This window comes from Bos taurus, chromosome 29 (assembly GCF_002263795.3).
Source record: "Bos taurus isolate L1 Dominette 01449 registration number 42190680 breed Hereford chromosome 29, ARS-UCD2.0, whole genome shotgun sequence".
In the NCBI taxonomy this organism is placed as follows: domain Eukaryota; kingdom Metazoa; phylum Chordata; class Mammalia; order Artiodactyla; family Bovidae; genus Bos; species Bos taurus.
The window spans coordinates 45461653-45480641 of NC_037356.1; the positions used below are offsets into that span (position 1 = coordinate 45461653).

At 61.4% G+C, this 18989-nt stretch overlaps 3 protein-coding genes across 10 annotated transcripts; 1 reads left to right on the forward strand and 2 right to left on the reverse strand.

Annotated features, from left to right (window-relative positions):
• Nucleotides 1–1100: 1100 nt before the first annotated feature.
• NDUFV1 (NADH:ubiquinone oxidoreductase core subunit V1) lies at nt 1101–7320 on the forward strand. Of its 2 annotated transcripts, none has more exons than XM_010821048.3 (10): nt 1101–1358; nt 2558–2640; nt 2997–3167; nt 3888–4071; nt 4841–5030; nt 5771–5983; nt 6108–6274; nt 6578–6659; nt 6914–7059; nt 7172–7320. In XM_010821048.3, exons 1-10 carry the CDS (start codon nt 1116–1118, stop codon nt 7256–7258), a joined length of 1566 nt encoding a protein of 521 aa, XP_010819350.1. In that variant the 5' UTR covers nt 1101–1115; the 3' UTR covers nt 7259–7320.
• A 542-nt stretch (nt 7321–7862) lies between these two features.
• Nucleotides 7863–16454, reverse strand: DOC2G (double C2 domain gamma). Of its 7 annotated transcripts, none has more exons than XM_059883038.1 (12): nt 16336–16454; nt 11623–11684; nt 11328–11411; nt 11089–11168; nt 10897–11010; nt 10634–10743; nt 10408–10543; nt 10257–10307; nt 8700–8857; nt 8515–8596; nt 8261–8357; nt 7863–8186 (listed from the first exon to the last, which is right to left on the reverse strand). In XM_059883038.1, exons 1-12 carry the CDS (start codon nt 16452–16454, stop codon nt 8056–8058), a joined length of 1224 nt encoding a protein of 407 aa, XP_059739021.1. In that variant the 3' UTR covers nt 7863–8055.
• Nucleotides 16392–18930, reverse strand: NUDT8 (nudix hydrolase 8). The gene is given in 4 exon segments (NM_001101255.1): nt 16392–16811; nt 16915–16992; nt 17537–17669; nt 18644–18930. Coding segments are annotated over 4 exon segments (633 nt in total). The 5' UTR covers nt 18838–18930; the 3' UTR covers nt 16392–16583.
• Between the last annotated feature and the right edge of the window lie 59 nt (nt 18931–18989).

Genomic DNA, 18989 nt, shown 5'->3' on the forward strand with positions numbered 1-18989 from the left:
TACCAGTACCCGGGGCTACTATGGGAAATATATGAGAAATTAAGGGCCTATTACTTTATAAATGGCACATTTCTTGAGAGATAAGAAAGGATGGGTCTTCCTTAGCGGTCCAGTGGTTCCGAATCCGCCTTCCAATGCAGGGGACCCTGGTCCAGGAAGATCCCACATGCGTGGGGCAACTAAGCCACCCATGAGCCGCAGCTACTGAAGCCCGAGTGCCCTAGAGCCCCTGCTCCAAAACAAGAGAAGCCACCACAAGGGGAAGTCTGAGCACTCAACTAGAGAACAGCCCTGCCCCCTGCAACTACAGGAAGCCTGTGCACAGCAAGGAAGACCCAGTGCAGCCAAAATAAATTAATTAATTAATTTAATTTTTTTAAAAAGGATGACCACAGGATAAGAGAATAGAGGAGCTGGGGAGAGAAGACCCAAACAGACATCTTGGGACTCAGAGCCACAGCGATCCAGAGAACTGACAAACTGATTAAAAAGTTAATCAAGCTTCGGAGACTTCAGGGGAAGGCGAAGATCAGAAGACCTTCTCAGGTCACTGGAGCCTGGTGGTGGTGGGGGTGGGGGTGTTGGGGACAGAAAGGCCCTAAAGTCCCAAGCGGAAGAGGTCCTGGAGAGAACGGGGCGTGACGTGGCCTGGGCCAGAAGACCCTGCGAGGGAGAGGCAGAGTCCGTCCATTCAGGCCAGGGCCAGGTTGCCAAGGCAGCGGGGACCACGCCAGGATCTTGAGCAGCAGCGCCAAATGCCAAACTCTCCTGACCCGCGCCGCGGGAGGGATGGTGCGGAGAGTGCAGCAGCACCGGGGAGAGGCTGGGCCGCCCGATGACCAGCTCCACCCTCTTGGCCTCACCCCAACCTAGAACTCTAGACGTCCCTCCTCTGGGAGACTCTGCCCCAGAGCCCCCGCCTGCCCCGCCTCCCGGCTTCCCTGAGCCCAGGGGTGCCCGAGGTGGGTGGGCGTAAAGTCACAGTCTGGCAGGGCTGGGACAGGGCCAGAGCAGTACAAGGCAGGCAGGAGGGTCCAGCTGCATAGTGGGCTCAAAGGCTGAGAGTCCGGAGGCAAATGCGAAAGAACAGAGCCGGCGAGCAAGACAGTAAATAAATGCCAGCCTCGCGACAGGAGAAAGGCGGTCCGGAGGCCCACGGGACTACATCTCCCAGCAGCCTCAGCGCCAGACAGGGCACTTCCGGCCTCTCCGCGCTCCCTCGAGGAGGCAGGGCCAAGGGCGGGGCGGGAGCGGCGCGGGGAAGTTGGGGCGCGCCCTGTCAGGGCGCGTGTGACGTTCTTCCTGTGCGCCGCCTAGCGTCTCGGTCGTGCCGGGTTCTGAGCCTCAGAGCTGTGAAGGTGACAGCGGGCGGTCACTGGCTTGCCTTTCCCCCCCCCATCCCCGCGATGCTGGCGGCACGGCGGCTGCTCGGCGGGTCGCTCCCCGCGCGGGTGTCTGTGCGATTCAGCGGCGACACGGTGAGGCCCGACCTGGCTCGTTCCAGGGGCGCTCGCGGGCCGGGTCTCGCTGTCGCGTCTGCGCGCGCCATACCTGGGTCCGTAGTGCCTTCTGGAGAAGCCTCTCATCTCCCCCGTCTGACAGGAAGGTTGCCGATGTAGGAGGGGACGGGTTCCAAACGGGAGGCTGATTCTCCCCGGCCCCCTAGCCCTCCGGCTCCTTGGCTTCCCCTTATTTAACAATTGCGCGACCTAACGGAGAATTTTGCAGGTGGCAAAGCGTCCTTGTCTCATTCCTTCCTCGCTACAACCTTGTAGCGCGTGAAGGGGTCACTGCCCCATTTTACAGATGCAGAAACAGCTTTGGAGAGGGCCGTTCATTCCTCGTCCAAAGTTCTGCTCCCTGTATTGGCCCTTAAGGGGTTGGGCTGTCTGGAAGCGAGGTCCCCTTAGCCCTCAGCTGGGGTTCTCTCTATGTCTCATGGGATTCCAGAGCCATCTCTCCTCAACAGCTTTATCCCGAGCAGGTCTCCCGCCATCATCTTGTGTCCCAGCCTCAGTGAAGCATTCCTCTTCCTTCAGAAAACACGTTTTGTCTCCAGCAGAGTTTAGTCATATAAACAAGACTTTGGCCAAATTAAGTTTTGGTCCAGCAGAGCCATACAAGTAAATAAATGGACGTGACATCACGCTGGGTTCAGGGCTGTAGTCTGTTCTGTGGATCCTGTGTGGGCTTTGGCCACAGACAGACCTGTGCTTAGATTCCATCTGCTCCTTCAGGCTGTGTGCCTTTTGTAAGCTCATTTTGTTCTGAGTCTTGTTTCCTCTTCTGTGAAATGGAGGAAATCATTCCTATCTCAGGGTTAGGAGAATGAAATGAGATCTTGGATATAAAAAGCTTAGCCTAGTGCCTGCTAACAGAAAGTGCTTACTAAGTGGTAATGGTAGTTATGACCGTACGAAGGGTTCTGAAGCTTTGGCCCCTGCCCTCCTCCCAGTCCAACCCTCCTTAACTAGGGGACCCAAAAATCTGTAGCTCCTGGCCTGGCCCCTCATAATCCCAGAGCTCTCCTGGGCATACTGACTCTCTGTGTCCCCAGACAGCGCCCAAGAAAACCTCATTTGGCTCGCTGAAGGACGAAGACCGGATCTTCACCAACCTGTATGGCCGCCATGACTGGAGGTGAGATGGTGCCCTTAGGCTGGTGGGTCCCCAGGCAGGGCCTCCTCCTCACTGCCTTCCCCACCCTGCTGCTGCTGCTGCTGCTGCTAAGTTGCTTCAGTCCTGTCCGACTGTGCGACCCCATAGACGGCAGCCCACCAGGCTCCCCCGTCCCTGGGATTCTCCAGGCAAGAACACTGGAGTGGGGTGCCATTTCCTTCTCCAATGCATGAAAGTGAAAAGTGAAAGTGAAGTCGCTCAGTCGTGTCCGACTCTTAGTGACCCCATGGAATGCAGCCTACCAGACTCCTCCATCCATGGGATTTTCCAGGCAAGAGTACTGGAGTGGGGTGCCATCGCCTTCTCCTTCTATCCAGGCTTAAAGGTGCCCAGAGTCGAGGTGACTGGTACAAGACGAAGGAGATTCTGCTGAAGGGGCCTGACTGGATCCTGGGTGAGGTCAAGACGTCGGGCTTGCGGGGCCGTGGAGGTGCTGGCTTCCCCACTGGCCTTAAATGGAGCTTCATGAATAAGCCCTCAGATGGCAGGTGTGTGTAGGCAGGCAGAAATGGGGTTGCACCTCTGGATGGCTGGGGCTTATCTGGGCCTTGGGGCTGTTTCCTTGGAAACCAAGAGTGAATGGAGTAGGAAAACCTTACCAGAGCTCCAGTAGCAGGGACTCGGTTCCATCGTCTTCCTCAGGAGTCTTGGGGGCAGCAGAGTCTACCCAAGATTTTAACCCAGCAGACTTAATTGATCAGTTCCTGGCTCTGCCATTTAATCATATAGCTTTGGGCAGTATTTCTGAACCTCAGTATTCTGTTCTGTAAATGTGTATTGTATTGTGCAGGGATTAGAGAGATACTGTGCCTTCCAGCTTTTGGCCTGCCCTTTGGTCTGCGTGTAGAAAGTAAATGATAAATGTCAGCTCTGCCTCCTTTTGGCTCCAGAGATATGATGGAGGTTCACGGAATGCTCATCGTGACCAAAAGCAGATGTGGGCTCTTGAGAAAGCACTGGGAGAAGCATTTGGGCTGAGTAGAACCAAGACCTTGCCTGTGCTCATAGCTGCCCCAGTGTGGACTAGGCAGTGAGCTCCCCGTCGTTGGTGGTGAGCAAGCAGAGCCCTGGGGACTTGTTGCGGGGACAGAGAAGGATTGGCTGTCAGATAAAACCTGTTTGAGGTTTCCTGGTAGACTGGGGTGGCATACGGTTGAAGGCCTGACCCTGGTGGCCCTGTGGCCCAACTGCCCTGCTGGCCCCTACAGGCCCAAGTATCTGGTGGTGAACGCGGATGAGGGGGAGCCAGGCACGTGCAAGGACCGAGAGATCATCCGCCACGACCCCCACAAGCTGGTGGAAGGCTGCCTAGTAGGGGGCCGGGCCATGGGCGCTCGTGCCGCCTACATCTACATCCGCGGGGAGTTCTACAACGAGGCCTCCAATCTGCAGGTGGGCAGGGGGAGGGCCAGGTGCTGAGTGGGCACTCTCATACCCCAACCCAGGCAGAGTTCTTCTTAGGTTCTCACGTGGGATCTATCTGGAGTTGTGCTGGGAGGGTGGGGATCTCTTGAGCTGGCCTGTGTCCTGAGTGGGACGTGCACCCCAAAGCCTCTGTCTCGCTCTGTGTCCCAGAGCCTCAGCCTGGGAGGTCTTCCAGGGCTCCAGGGCTCCTGGGGTGGCGGTAGGCTGGAGAACTCACACGTGGGCATTTTTCTTGAAGGGTCAAGAGGTCACGTCAGTAATTCTCAGCCCAGTGACGCCTATAGTAATTGGTCTAGGGCCGAAGCCTCACTTTTCTATTAGGTTCATAACCTGGCACATGGTAGCATTATGTGTGTTATTACATATTTAAAAATCAGCCTCCAGGGTCCTTTCCTCTACTCAGAAGCAGTACTCACTCATTGTAAAGACAGGAATCCACACACACCAAAGAAAAATCTCCCATAGACTACCTAGAGAAACTACTTGCTGAAATTTTCATTATTCCGTAAAGTCTTTAAAAAATACATATAGTTAGAGATTTTGTTAAATGTTATCACACAAGCAGCACACACATTGTAAAAATCCCTACCCTTCTCCCAGCACGTCTTCTGCCTGTGTCCAGAGGGAGCTTTGGCCCTGGACTATGGTGATGAGCTCCCTGGGCCTGTACCCCGCCCTCCCACACGCAGTGTTCCTGGGCACGTGGGGACTGTGTCTGTACACCCCTGTCCCACAGGTAGCCATCCGAGAGGCCTACGAGGCTGGTCTGATTGGCAAGAATGCCTGCGGCTCCGGCTACGATTTCGACGTGTTTGTGGTGCGTGGGGCCGGGGCCTACATCTGCGGGGAGGAGACGGCGCTCATCGAGTCCATCGAGGGCAAACAGGGCAAGCCCCGCCTGAAGCCGCCTTTCCCTGCAGACGTGGGTACGACCTGGCGCCTGGCCTCGTCCCAGGCCTTGTCCTGTGGAACCTGGGATCTGGCTTCAGGTCGCCACTTATCATTCTTGGGGAATTTCTGAGTCCCTTCTGCACTGGGGGGCCTGACACCGAGTAGGTGGGAACAACATAGAGGCTGCACCAGTGCCCCCAGGAGTCTCATCCTGCCCCAGGGCACAGGCCACACACCCGGGTGCGCTCCTACCCCCCGGGAACTTGGGGCAGGGTGGCAGAGATGCAGCACAGCTGGAATCGGGCTCCCGGGGGACGAGAGTTAACACGGGTGGAAGCAGGGCTCTCTGCCGCAGAAGCAGATCCTGGACAGATGCCACCTCCAGGACACCCACCCCAACTGTCCCCAACCTCCAGCAGCCACTGGTTTGTTTTCTTTTTTAAAAAAAAAAAAAAAAATGTGTTTTTGGCTGTGCCAGGTCTTCGTTGCTGGGCAGGTTTTTCTCTCCTTGTGGCAAACGGGGCCACTCTAGTTCTGGTACACGGGCTTCTCATCACGATGGCCTCTTGCTGCCGAGCGAAAGCTCCAGGGCGCGTGGGCTTCAGCGGTGGAGCTCCCGGGCCCTGGGGGCAGGCTCAGTAGCTGTGGCGCACAGGCTTAGTTGCCCCTCAGCACGTGGGACTGAACCCACGTCTCCTGCATTGGCAGGTGGATTCTTTGCCACTGAGCCACCAGGGATGTGACATCCACCAGGTTCTTACCCTGCCCCCCGCAGGAGTGTTTGGCTGCCCTACAACTGTGGCCAATGTGGAGACTGTGGCCGTGTCCCCTACCATCTGCCGCCGTGGGGGTGCCTGGTTTGCCAGCTTCGGCCGAGAGCGCAACTCAGGCACCAAACTGTTCAACATCTCTGGCCACGTCAACAACCCCTGCACCGTGGAGGAGGAGATGTCTGTGCCGCTGAAGGAGCTGATTGAAAAGCACGCCGGTGAGGCCCGGGGCCACCCAGCGGGGTGGGCGGGCCTCGGGGGCCTGGGCTGGGGTGGGGGCTGACAGGCGTGCCGGCCCCTGCCCTGACCATCCATCCTCTCGGGGACTGGCTGGGGCCCCAGGGGGTGTCACGGGTGGCTGGGACAACCTCCTTGCTGTGATCCCTGGCGGCTCGTCCACCCCGCTGATCCCCAAGTCCGTGTGTGAGACGGTGCTGATGGACTTCGACGCGCTGATCCAGGCGCAGACGGGGCTGGGCACGGCTGCCGTGATCGTCATGGACCGCTCGGTAAGGAAGGGCTGCCCACGCTCCCACCCAGTGCCTGCCTTAGGCCAGCCTGGCTAGTAACCCAGCCCGAGCTTCTCAGAGACACCCGCCAGTTCTTGGGTCCCGATTCCTGTCACCCAAGATAAGGGAGGTGGGAGAGGCTGGGGGGCAAGGCTTCTCTATGGGGAACGGCCATGGAGCCTGGCAGCGCAGGATGCCTGGGGTGAGTGGAGGTGGCCAGAGCACTGCTGGAATCGGGCGGGTGTGCCGCCAGGGGCTGAGGCTCAGGCTCGGGCACCTCCTCACTGCCCCTTGTCTCCGCAGACGGACATTGTGAAAGCCATCGCCCGCCTCATCGAGTTCTACAAGCATGAGAGCTGTGGCCAGTGTACCCCGTGCCGCGAGGGTAGGCGTGCTGGGCAGGCTGAGGGTTTCTCTGTGGCTCATGCCGGGCCTGGGTGGGGCACGCGGCACAGGTGGCGTGGGTGGGGCACGGGGCACAGGTGGCGTGGGCTCCGGACCCTGAATGCACTGCTGCAGGCGCCCAGCTTGCTGTGGCTTCTCTCAGCCCCCCGACCCCATGACCTGCACCCCTTGGGTTCCATCCCCTGCACCCCGGCCCGGGGGGTCAGCAGGCCATCTCTTGCTGCCCCGGCACAGGTGTGGACTGGATGAACAAGGTGATGGCCCGCTTTGTGAGGGGAGATGCCCGGCCGGCAGAGATCGACTCTCTGTGGGAGATCAGCAAGCAGATCGAGGGCCACACCATCTGCGCCCTGGGCGATGGGGCTGCGTGGCCCGTGCAGGTATGCTGCCCCACGAGGGGCACGGGGGGTGAGTGCCCAGGCATTGGGGGGGCAGCGGGGCTTTCACACCCTGCTTCACACAGCGCTCCCTGCATCCCCACCCCCACCCCAGGGCCTGATCCGACACTTCCGGCCGGAGCTCGAGGAGCGGATGCAGCAGTTTGCCCAGCAGCACCAGGCCAGGCAAGCAGCTTTCTGAGCCCACGGGGCTGGTGTCCGTCTGTCTGGATGGCTGGACAATAAAGCTAGCGATACCCACTCTCTCGTTGCATCTTCTCTGTGGCCTTGCTTGCCTGCATGCTGCTGCTGCAGCCTGTGACTCACAGAGGCTTGTTTCTCAGACGGCGGGGAATAGGTCAGGACAAGGTCATGTTGAGAGTTGACACCTTGACTCCTGTGTGTCAACCTGTCGCAGACTGGGCGTGCTCAGTCATGTCCGACTCTTTGGGACCCTTTGGGCTGAAGCCCGCCAGGCTCCTCTGTCCAGGGGATTCTTTCCAGGCAAGAATACTGGAGTGGGTTGCCATTTCTTTCTCCAGGGGATCTTCCTGGCCCAGGAATTGAATCCTTGTCTCCTGCATTGCAGGCGGATTCTTTATGCGCTGAGCCACAAGGGAAGCCCCTGTCATAGACCTCCCTGAGCATTTATCCCTCAGTGCAGCAATCAAGAGTGGGGAGGGGAAAACTGGCCTGGGGTCCAGACCTGGTCCTGGCCCTGTGCAGGCCTCTGGAGGGTGGGAGCAAGGAGAGCAGCGCCCATTCTGCCCTGTGAGGCGATGGCAGGGAAAAAACGGACTGTCTGGTCTGGTTGGGAGGAGAGGTTTATTCTTGCTTCGTGATTTGACGGTGGGGTGAATTTGGAAGTGGGGAAGGAAGGAAACAACGGACCAGGGGCTGGATAGCGGGAGTGAAGCAGCCCAGCGCCTTCCAGCTCTGCAGAGAGGCTGTGGGTCAGCCTGGGGAAGGGGCACTGAGCCGGCCAGGCTGGGGGCCCCACTAGTCGCTGAGCTGGAGGGGCGCGCCGTCCAGCGGGTGCCACAGCTCCAGCCTGCGGTCACTGTGGCCCAGGCATTCGCGCCAGTGTTGCTGGCGCTCCCCGCCGGCCCGGCTGCTCAGCTGCACTCCACCTGGGTTTGGGGACAGGTCAGGAGCCAGGTGGGAGTCCCACCCCCCGACTTAGCTCCCCCGCATTCCCGCTCACCAATGAAGTCGTCAGCCGTGCCCAGGTCGTAATCCCATACAGACACCAGCAGTGTCTTCTGGGCCAGCTCCTCCCGTGGGCCTGCGTAGAAGAACTCCTGCAGGGGACGCGGTGAAAAGGAGGAGGCCTTAGTCCTTCACAGCTTCAGGGACAGACTCAGGCGAGTGGCCCAGGGTGGCTGGGGCCTGTACTGTGAGACAGGATGCCGACCCCTCCCCCAGCAGCCGGGACTGCCTTCTCTCGGGCCAGCCTACCTCATTGAACTCGGGGTTCAGGGTCTTCTTCCGAACGCTGGTCTTGTATTTCGATTTCCTCCCTGTGTTGGGATGCAGGAAACTGGGAGAGATGAGGTTGGTTTCGGTGTGGCCCCAGAGAGGTGAGCCACGGGGGCACTCTGAGGAACCCCCACTGCCCACCCGGCCACCTGCTTCACACTCACAGGCGGACGAAGGGGTCCGAGTAGCCGTTGGCGTCCATGGGGGCGAGGTGGGCGCAGCGCAGCACGCCCACCAGCAGGCCCCCCCGCTGAGAGCTGTAGCACAGCGACAGCAGGACACGCCCGCGCTCCTCCGAGGCCAGCTCTGCCTCCACCTCCTGCTGCAGGGGTAGGCCGGGTCAGCCTGGTGGCCCAGCGCCCACAGGGTAGGCCGGGTCAGCCCCGCGGGAGAACTCAGACTGGCCTCAAAGAAATCAGGGGCCAGTGTCCGATGTCGTGGTCCAGTTTCCCGATACTGTCACTGACTTAGTTCCCTGGAATGAGACTTCCAGGTCCACTCTACCCTCGGGCCTGAGAAGGGGAGGGGGCTTGTCCGGGTCTCGTGATCGGCCACTTGCGGCTCTGTTTGTCGTGGAAGGGGAGGGAACTGATGTCTCTGAGGGTCACAAACGTGTAGGAGCTTCCTAGGTGGCCTTCCATTAGGGGCCTGTCTCTTCCCTCTTGGGGAAGCCTCTCAGGGAAGCCTGGAAGCAGCTCCCAGAGGGTTGTCCCTCCTCAAAGTGCACACAGGCCTCGTCAGCTGCAAGACCCTCCCCCCTCACACCCCACACCCCGGGAGTCAGATGCTGAATGCCCTTTGCCCCCCCACCCCCCACCCCCCACCCCGGCCCCTGGTGCTTCCAGAAGGACTCGGAGGATACCATGGAAAGAATGTGCTTCTCCCACCCTAATGTGATTTGCAGAAAGCCCATCTGCCTTGCGTTCAGTTCTCAGTATGGGGTGGGGGGGTTGTGAGTGCCAGCCAGGCGCCAGGGGGCTGCTGTCAGGTGGGGGTGGGGGGTCTGGGACGGGAAGGGCTTGTAGTAGGGCTGCTCCCCGGGGAGGGCTCCCCAGCCTGGACTTGACTAACCGACAGTCGCAGGCTCCACTAGGGGGCAGGGCAGCAGCGCTTGGCCCTTAGGTCCTGGGGGAGCTGGGGCGGGGAGGGCCCTGCCCCAGCTCTGCGGGTCCCTGGGGCCCGTGGGCTGTAGTGGCTCTGGCCAGGTCTCTGGTTTCATTCTGCCAATCCCTTGTGGTCACCTTCACCCCTCCTGACAAGGGCCAGTCCAGAGCGCCCAGCCCAGGAGCGTTGCCTGCGCTGCCCCAGGGGCAGGCCTAGCAGCCGTGGGCCCAGCAGCCCACGCAGCCCAGTGGGAGCCTGCGACTGTCGGTTAGTCAAGTCCAGGCTAGGGAGCCCTCCCAGGAGAGCAGCCCTACTACAAGCCCTTCCCGTCCCAGAACGCCCCCCCCAACCCCCGACAGCAGCCCCCTGGCCCCTGGCTGGCACTCACAACCCCCCCACCCCATACTGAGAACTGAACCGCCCATACTGAGAACTGAACCGCCCATGCAGGCCACTTGACCAACTGCCCAGCTCCAGCCTCTGTCTCAAGCTGGCCTGTGCTCCTGAGACTATGAGTGTTCATGGGCCCAGAGAGAGAAAAGGCCTCAGTTTCTCTGAGCTCCCCTGGGCCCAGAGCCCTGCCCAGCACCCACCTCCGGGTCCCACGTCTCACTGACCTCATACAGAGACATGCCGCGTGCTGTGTCCAGGCTCTTGGGCCTCTTGGTCTGAAACAGCAGAGAGCCCGGTCACCTGGGCCAGACGACGCCTGGGTCTCCCTCCCTGTCACCCCCACCCAGCCCCACCCTGTGCGCCAGCCCCACTCACCAGCCTCCGCCTCTCCAGACACACGTCGAAGCTCCGGGCCCGGTTGGGCACCAGCTTCCTCAGGGGCACCCGCAGCTCTCCCAGGGGAGGCGCCCGCCTCCGTCGCCGCAGCCATGGGTCTTCACACACACACAGCCTGGGGGCCACCTGGGTCAGCCTGGCCAGGCCAGCCCCCCATCCCCACCCCCACCCCAGCCCCTCCTCGTGGCCCAGGCCCCGTCCTCACCGCAAGGTCTTGCGCCGGGCGTCCTGGAGGGTGAACCCATGATAGGTGAGCGTCTCCTCCCAGACAGGACCCCTCGTGCCCCGAACCGTGCGTGTCCGCAGCTGGCTGGCCTGAGGGCCAAGCAGGGAGTGTCAGAGCCCTCCTCGGGCCCCGGCGCCCCACCTGGGTCCCCCCCGTCCCAGCAATGGGGGACCCCTGCCTGAGGGGGGAGGCCTTGGGGAGGAGGGGCATGGCAGACCAGGTGGGCGCTCCAGGCTGGATACCTGGCCGAGGGGCAGCGGTGGGGGCCTGCATCTCGCCCTCACCTTGCTGGCTCCGGGCAGCAGGTTGGCTTTGACGAAGGTATCCATGGAGCCAGAGGCTGGTGGCTTGAGGCCCTGGGAAGGGAGAGTGGCTGTGGGAGAGGCCCGGGGCGCAGGCCCGAGCCCCGGGGACGCCGCCCGCCCCCTCCTCACCTTGGCACGGTGAGCTGTGCAGTGCAGGGTGCTGTTGTCCGTGTCAAAAAGGAGCGTGAACTCGAGGGTGCCGAGGGCGGCTAGGGGCAGGTGGCAGGCAGGTCAGCGTCTGCGTCAACCCCCGCCGGGCACCACGCCTCATGGTCCTCCCTGGTCTGAAGCCTGGCCCGCCTGCCCCAGACCCCCTTCCTGGATGGGCGGAGCCCAGAGTGTCCCTCCCCCACCCCGCCCCCACTCACTGCTGTCGTCTGAGTCTCCCTCTGGCTCTGGGTCCAGCTGGGGCTGGGGTGCAGAGCAGACCGGGGTCACTGGAGGGCGTGGGTCTGGGGGGTGCAAGGCAGGCTCAGCGGTGGGGTAGAAGTGTGGGAAGTAGTGGGAGATGAGGCGGATGGGCCGGATGGGGCCCGGGCTCACGTCGATAGCCATGTGCTCCTGCATGCTCACCCGCCCCCGGCCCGCCATGGGGGCGCAGGCATGGGCAGGGACTCAGAGGAGCCCCCGAGGACCGCAGATGAGGGGGCGGCACTGACCCACCCAGACAGGGCCAACGGGCATCACTGAGGGCGTCGTGGAGGGTCCTAGGAGGCAGTCGGGACCTGAGGACAGAGCACAGTGTCAAGGCTGGTGGGGTGGGGGCCTCCAGCCTAGGGGGGGGCACCCCGTGTGCCAGCGGCTAGGCCGGCGGGGCCACTTACCGCTCTGAGAGCCCCTGCACCTGCCTGGGTGGCTGCTGGGGGCTGCTGCTGACTGAGGTGACCCGTGAGAGCCAGCTGGTGGCCATGGGGGAGGCAGAAGGGGCGGGACTCGGGGCCCCCCCAGAGCCCAGGAGCCCAGGAGCCCGCAGCTCCCTGCCCTCCACCCCAAGGGTCCCTTCCCCCCACAGTTCGCACTCTGTCGGAGAGTTATTTTCACCACCATCATGTGGCTCTGCTCCCAGGGGAGGAGGCTGGAGGGCCAGAGGTGACACAAGAGGTGTGAGGGCAACAGGAGGCAGGGTGGGGGGAAAGGGGGGGTGAGAGAGGACTGGGGGAGCGGGGGGTGGGGAAAGGGGGGTGAAGAGGGGGGTGGGGAGCGGGGGGTGGGGGAAAGGAGGGGTGAGAGAGGACTGGGGGAGCGGGGTGGGGGGAAAGGGGTGAGAGGGGGGTGGGGGGAGGCAGGGTGGGGGAAAGGAGGGGTGAGAGAGGGGGGCTGGGGGAGGCAGGGTGGGGGGAAAGGAGGGGTGAGAGAGGGGGCTGGGGGAGGCAGGGTGGGGGGAAAGGAGGGTGAGAGAGGGGTGGGGGAGGCAGGGTGGGGGAAAGGAGGGGTGAGAGAGGGCTGGGGGAGGCAGGGTGGGGGAAAGGGGGTGAGAGAGAGGACTGGGGGAGCAGGGGTGGGGGAAAGGGTGAGAGGGGCTGGGGGAGCAGGGTGGGGGAAAGGAGGGGTGAGAGAGGGGGGCTGGGGGGAGGCAGGGGGAGCGGGGGTGGGGGGAAAGGAGGGGTGAGAGAGGGGGCTGGGGGGAGGCAGGGTGGGGGGAAAGGAGGGGTGAGAGAGGGGGGCTGGGGGAGGCAGGGTGGGGGGAGGAGGGGGTGAGAGAGGGGGGCTGGGGGAGGCAGGGTTGGGGGGACAAGGAGGGGTGAAGCGAGGGGGCCTGGGGGGGAGGCAGGGTGGGGGGAACGGGGGGGTGAGAAGAGGGGGACTGGGGGGAGCGAGGGTGGGGGAAGGGGTGAGAGGGGCTGGGGGAGGCAGGTGGGGGAAAGGAGGGGTGAGAGAGGGGGGCTGGGGGGAGGCAGGGTGGGGGGAAAGGGGTGAGAGAGGGGGCTGGAGGAGCGGGGGTGGGGGGAAAGGAGGGGTGAGAGAGGGGGCTGGGGGGAGCAGGGTGGGGGGAAAGGGGGGTGAGAGAGGGGCTGGGGGAGGCAGGGTTGGGGGAAAGGAGGGGTGAGAGAGGGGGCTGGGGGAGTGGGGTGGGGAAAGGAGGGGTGAGAGAGGGGCTGGGGGAGGCAGGGTGGGGGGAAAGTGGGGGTGAGAGAGGGCTGGCGGGAGCGGGGGTGGGGGGAAGGAGGTGAGAGGGGGCTGGGGAGGCAGGTGGGGGGAAAGGAGGGTGAGAGAGGGGGCTGGGGGAGCGGGTGGGGGAAAGGAGGGGTGAGAGAGGGGGCTGGGGAGGCAGGGTGGGGGGAAGGAGGGGTGAGAGAGGGGGCTGGGGAGCGGGGGTGGGGGAAGGAGGGGTGAGAGAGGGGGCTGGGGAGCGGGGTGGGGGAAAGGAGGGGTGAGAGAGGGGGCTGGGGGAGCGGGGGTGGGGGGAAAGGAGGGGTGAGAGAGGGGGCTGGGGAGGCAGGGTGGGGAAGGGGGGTGAGAGAGTGGGCTGGGGGAGCAGGGTGGGGGAACGGAGGGGTGAGAGGGAGGGCTGGGGAGGCAGGGTGGGGGGAAAGGGGGGGTGAGAGAGGGGGCTGGGGGAGGGGAGGGAGTCATGCGGGAGGGGGAGGGGCGGGGAGTGGGGAGGCGAGATGGGAGTGCTCCATGGAGACAGGAGGGGTAAGGCAACCTGGTCCCCTTGCCACTCAAGCCTTTAAAACATCAACCCATCACTTCGGCTCCTCTCCCCCTTCTCCCAGCTTGGAATAAAATCCTAACCCACCACTGAGGCTTCGCCCCTCGCTACGGCCCCCTGAACGGTGGGCCCCTTTGCCCCCACGTTTCCTTGAACACGCCAAGCTTTGTACAGTGTTGCTTCTGATTGTTGTTCTGTCGCTCAGTCGTGTTTGACTCTTTGCGACCCCATGGACTGCAGCATACCAGGCTTCCCTGTCCTTCACTATCTCTGGAGATTGTTCCAATTCAGGTCCGTTGAGTCAATGACCCTCCTTCTAAGAGGGATAGACTAAGGATAGTTACACAAGCAGTTGCAGAGGTCCCAGTAGGGGACTAGAGACAGAGGGAACCCAGGGAACTCTGGGGGACTGCTGCAAGTTAGTGAGCACTCAAGAAAGCTATCAGAACATCATGGGACGAAGCAGGCTTGCTTAACTATAAAGCCATAAATGGAAGCATGAGATATGCCTCAGGTCATTAAGTGAAAGAAAAAAATTATTCTGCTGATTTAAGTAAGCACTGAGACAGTCCTAGTTTGACCTTCTAGGGTCAGATACTCTCCTGTCCGATGTGAAGGAGGAGCTAGTGATGAAAAGTGAAAGTTGCTCAGTCGTATCCAACTTTTTGGGACCCCATGGACTATACAGTCCATGGAATTTTCCATGACAGAATACTGGAGTGGGTAGCATATCCCCCCTCCAGTGGATCTTCCCAACCCAAGAATCGAACTGGGGTCTCCTGCATTGCAGGTGGATTCTTTACCAACTGAGCTATCAGGGAAGACCACCTAGTGATGAAAGCCTGAGGTCTACTCGAAGAATGAGAAGGCAGTCTTTCCCCTCTCCCCAACTTTCCTTCGATTATAAAAATGTAACCCACTTAATCCTTGGCGCAGAGTCTCCTGTCTCACAAGCGTTCTATATTAATAAATCTACTTCTTGCCTAGCACTTTGTCTCTCACTGAATTCCTTCTGTGCTGAAACATGAGACCCTGAGCCTCAGTACGTTGAGACACCAGGTAAGTGACTCCAATTATAAGACTGTGGGCTCAAGTCCTAATCTGGGTTGCACTTTTGCCCCAACTTCCCTCCCTTGCCCTTTGACCTGCCCTGCTCCTGTTTATCTATGGTCTCAAGGTCACTCTCTGCAGGGGAATGTGGCTGCCTTTTGCCTGCTCACCTTCCCTTTCTCTTTCCAGGGGTCCTTTGGGGGGCCACCCCTTCCCTACTCTCATTCTAGGAGGTTCACCCTGTTCCCCAGGCCTGTGCCCCAGACCCGGCTGATCAATGAATTCCAAGTCCAGCAGCCAAGTGACAGGCTCAGGGAAGGTCTTGTGGACCAAAGTCAGCCAAGAAAGTGTAACTCTGGGATAGACTGGCCCAGAAAGAGAAGCTGTTTTCTGTTGATGGGATGCTGACGCTGGTACTGTTCCGTCCTACGGCTGTCGTCTTCTCCTCGCCTCTCAGCTCTGGGGAGTGGAGAATACTCCCGAGGGTGAGGCTGATACAGTGGAAAGCAAGGAAAGAAGAGCACCTGGAGCTCCTGGATCCAGCTATGCCTGAAGCTAGTCTGTCTGTGAAGTTTGCAATCACTATTCCTCCAGATGGTGACTGCAGCCATGAAATTAAAAGACGTTTACTCCTTGGGAGATAAGTTATGACCAACTTAGCATATTGAAAAGCAGAAACATTACTTTGCCAACAAAGGTCTGTCTAGTCAAAGCTATGGTTTTTCCAGTAGTCATGTATGAATGTGAGAGTTGAACTATAAAGAAAGCTGAGCGCCAAAGAATTGATGGTTTTGAACTGTGGTGTTGGAGAAGACTCTTGAGAGTCCCTTGGACTGCAAGGAGATCCAACCAGTCCATCCTAAAGGAAATCAGTCCTGAATATTCGTTGGAAGGACTGATGCTGAAGCTGAAACTCCAATACTTTGGCCACCTGATGGGAACAGCCAACTCATTGGAATAGGCCCTGATGTGGGAAAGACTGAAGGCGGGAGGAGAAGGGGACAACAGAGGATGAGATGGTTGGAGGACATCACTGATTCAACGAACATGAGTTTGAGTAAACTCCGGGAGTTGGTGACGGCCAGGGAGGTCTGGCGTGCTGCAGTCCCTGGGGTCGCAAAGAGTCCAACACGACTGACTGAATTGAACTGAATTCCTCCTTTGGCAAACTCAGCCACTGAGTGGCGTTTTCTATCCCTTGTCCTACCTGATACTGCCCAGTCCACCATCTCCAGGTCAGACTGCCCACCTCTTCAACTCACAGAGATTTACAAGATGGATATGTAATTCCATTACACATCTGTGAGTAATTAATGTGTAATCACATGATTATCTATGTGGCCTGGTCTAAGGTTGCCCCGAGACTGAGCACCCCTAGAGGGCAGGATAGCATCTGGCTGCTGCACAGATGTGGCCCCAGCACAGTTCCTGGCACAGGGAGAGCCTGGCACGTCACAGGTTTGCAGTAACATGCAGGGCTCCTCTCTGGATGGCTGCTGCCCGGCACAGCGTCAGCCAGGCTCGGAAGACAGTTCTGCGGTGGCTGTAGTGGCTAGGAGTTTGGGCTCTGGTGCCAGACAGGGCCTGGTTCAAATCCCAAACTGGGGTGACCTTGGGCAAGGTGTCTGCCCTCCCTGATCCCATCTCACTACCCAGGGACAGCGTGGTCTCACCTCACAGGGCCGTGGCGAGGGTGAAATGAGAGAAAAGATGCCAGACACACAGTATGTGCGATAGCAGGTGACAGCGTGATTATCCCAAAGTGCCCCAGCCAGCAGGCCAGCTGTCCCATGGACTCTGCCCAAGGTCAGGGCTCCAGTGCAGAAGATGCAGTTGCCACGGTGTTGGGAAAGGCTTTATTCAGTCCTGGAGAGGAGCCGGCCTGGCCGGGCAGAGGCAGGGCCCGCTCGGGGCCAGGCCTTCAGCCCCGGGGCAGCTCCGGGCCAGCCAGGCGGGGCTGGTAGACGCCAGGGGCCAGCAGCTTCAGGGTGAACTCAGTGATGACGGCTGTGAGCCCCCAGACCCGGTGTGGCCCGTGCAGGAATACGGGCAGCGTGTACTGGAAGTGGCCACCACGGCAGAAGTGGGTGTAACCCTGGTTCTGCTCCTGCAGCAGATGGGCCAGGGGCAGGGCAAACACTTCATCCACCTGTGGGCAGGGGGCAGTGAGAGGGCAGACAGAGCGCTGGCCACTGCAGCCTCCCCCATCAGGACAACCCACCCTCCCCCTTCCTCCAGATGCCCCCACTCACCTCCTCGGGGTTGGGCCTAAGGCTCTGGGGATCAACCGGGCCCACGCCAGCCAGCACTGGCACCACTGTGGCCTTTTCCTGTGGTGGGAGGGGAGCAGGCTGTCAGGGCAGGGCTGGGCTGGGCTTGGCGGGGCTTTGGGCCAGGGGAGCCTGAGGGGAGGCCTCTGGGGCCTATAGCTGTGCAGGCTGGGTCCACCCGGCCCTGCTCATGGACTTGCTCCAGCCATGCTGACTGGCTCAGGCCCCCTCAACACACTAGACCCACTCGGGCCTCTGGGCCGTTGCTCTCCCTTACTTTTACCACCCTCAGATCTCCCCTGCCTAGCCTTCAACACCCTCCCCAACCTCTGTCCACCAAGCTGAGTGGAGCTGGTTCACCTGGAGCCACCTCCATCCCAGGACTGAGCCTCAGGATCCCCTGTGAAAGGGGAATCAAATGCCCCTGGCCCCGTCCCGATGGGTGTGGGAGGCTGGAACACAACGGCTGGGCAGGTTGTCTGGGACCCCACCGCCCTCGGTGACTACCACAGTCCCCACAGCCACCCTCCTGGTCCCTGAGCGCCCTGCTCCTAGCCCGGGGCAAGCAGAGAGGCCGAGCGGGGTGAGGGCCTGAAGGGCTTACCCGGTCGTGCACTGGCCGCAGGACTCCCCACACCTGCTCCTCGGGCACAGCCATGCCCAGCTCCTCCTGCGTCTCCCTCAGGGCCGTGTGCACCACGTCCCGGTCAGCGGGGTCACACTTGCCGCCTGGGAAACTGAACAGGTAGAGGGAGCCTGCTTCTTGGGCCACTGGGGCCATGAAGGGCTGGGGGTGGCCGCTGTGGCAGGGACTCGCTTTAAAAAAAACGTCCCTGCCCCTAGTTTGCAGAGAGGGCTGGGTAAGCCCCACGGCCTCTGCAGGCTCGGTTTACCTCCCTGAACAACAGGAGTAAGGGGGAGAAGCCCCGGGGCTTAGACACGCTAACTGGGCTTATCGTGGGTCGCCCCAGAGGTGCTGACAGCGACCCTAGGGTGTTCCCCGTTTCCGCCGGGGGAGGGGGGTCGCGGCCTGTGCGGGAAGCCAGATAGCCCCGCCCCGCGCTCCCCCTTGGCTCCCGGAGGGGAATCCTCCTGCAGTCGCAGGCAAGAGGCGAAGTTCTGCCTTTTCAGTGTGTGTGCTTGGTCGCTCAGTCGTGTCCGGCTCTTTGTGACCCCGTGGACTGCAGCCCGTCAGGCTCCTCTGTGCATGGGGATTCTCTAGGCATGAAGACTGGAGTGGGTTGCCATGCCCTCCTCCAGAAGGATCTTCCCCACCCTGGAATCGAACCCCAGGTCTCCTGCATTGCAGGCGGATTCTTTACCGTCTGAGCCACCAGGGAAGCCCAAGAATACTGGAGTGGGTAGCCTGTCCCTTCTTCAGGGGATCTTCCCGACCCAGGAATCGAACCGAGGTCTCCTGCATTGCAGGCGGAGTCTTTATCAGCTGAGCTACCGTATGTCCCGCGCCCGCGCTTCGAGCGATCCGCGCGGCGGCGCCGGGGCAGGAGTACCTGCGGCGCCAGGTTCCGGGCGGAGGGATGTGAATAGTTGACTGCCTCCACAGCCGGCTGGCCGACGGGCTCTACTTAGACCCATTCTGCAGAGGCGGAAACCAAGGCTCGGGGAGGCTAAGTGCCTTGCCCACGACCCGGCGGTCTCCGGGGTTTAGCGGCGCCCTCCTAGAAGGGAGAGGAGGTCCCGGCAGGTGTACCTGACGTCACCCTTGTGCCTCCCGGCCAGGCGGCTGGACCGCAGCGTGTAGAGTAGCGCCGGGACCCCGCGCACCGAGCACAGCGGCACAAGGACCGCGGCCGCCGCAGGCCGCGCGCGCAGCCGAGCCGTGGCTCCCGCCAGCAACCGCCGGCAGCGCTGTTCGCCCTCCGCCGACAGGCAGTCGGGCAGCATGTCCGGTCCAGCGCGGCGGGGACACCGAGGGCACCGGGCGGCGCGAGGGAAGAACTTCAGGCGAGCACACTCGGGGCGGTCTCTCGGGAACTTGGCCGGCGGGCCGTGGGAGGAGTCTGACCGCCTTGGTGGGGAGAGGTAACGGCACAGGC

Excerpts from the sequence above, each read along its gene's own strand:
- NDUFV1 (XM_010821048.3), top strand. The coding sequence starts at position 1,116 with ATGCCAGCCTCGCGACAGGAGAAAGGCGGTCCGGAGGCCCACGGGACT. Across the intron at positions 3,168-3,887 it reads AATAAGCCCTCAGATGGCAG|GCCCAAGTATCTGGTGGTGA; the intron begins GTGTGTGTAGGC and ends TGGCCCCTACAG. Across the intron at positions 5,984-6,107 it reads GCTGATTGAAAAGCACGCCG|GGGGTGTCACGGGTGGCTGG; the intron begins GTGAGGCCCGGG and ends CTGGGGCCCCAG.
- DOC2G (XM_024987343.2), bottom strand. The coding sequence starts at position 12,009 with ATGATGGTGGTGAAAATAACTCTCCGACAGAGTGCGAACTGTGGGGGG. Across the intron at positions 11,412-11,618 it reads CGTTGGCCCTGTCTGGGTGG|ACCCACGCCCTCCAGTGACC; the intron begins GTCAGTGCCGCC and ends TGCACCCCCCAG. Across the intron at positions 8,358-8,514 it reads TGAACCCCGAGTTCAATGAG|GAGTTCTTCTACGCAGGCCC; the intron begins GTAGGCTGGCCC and ends CGTCCCCTGCAG.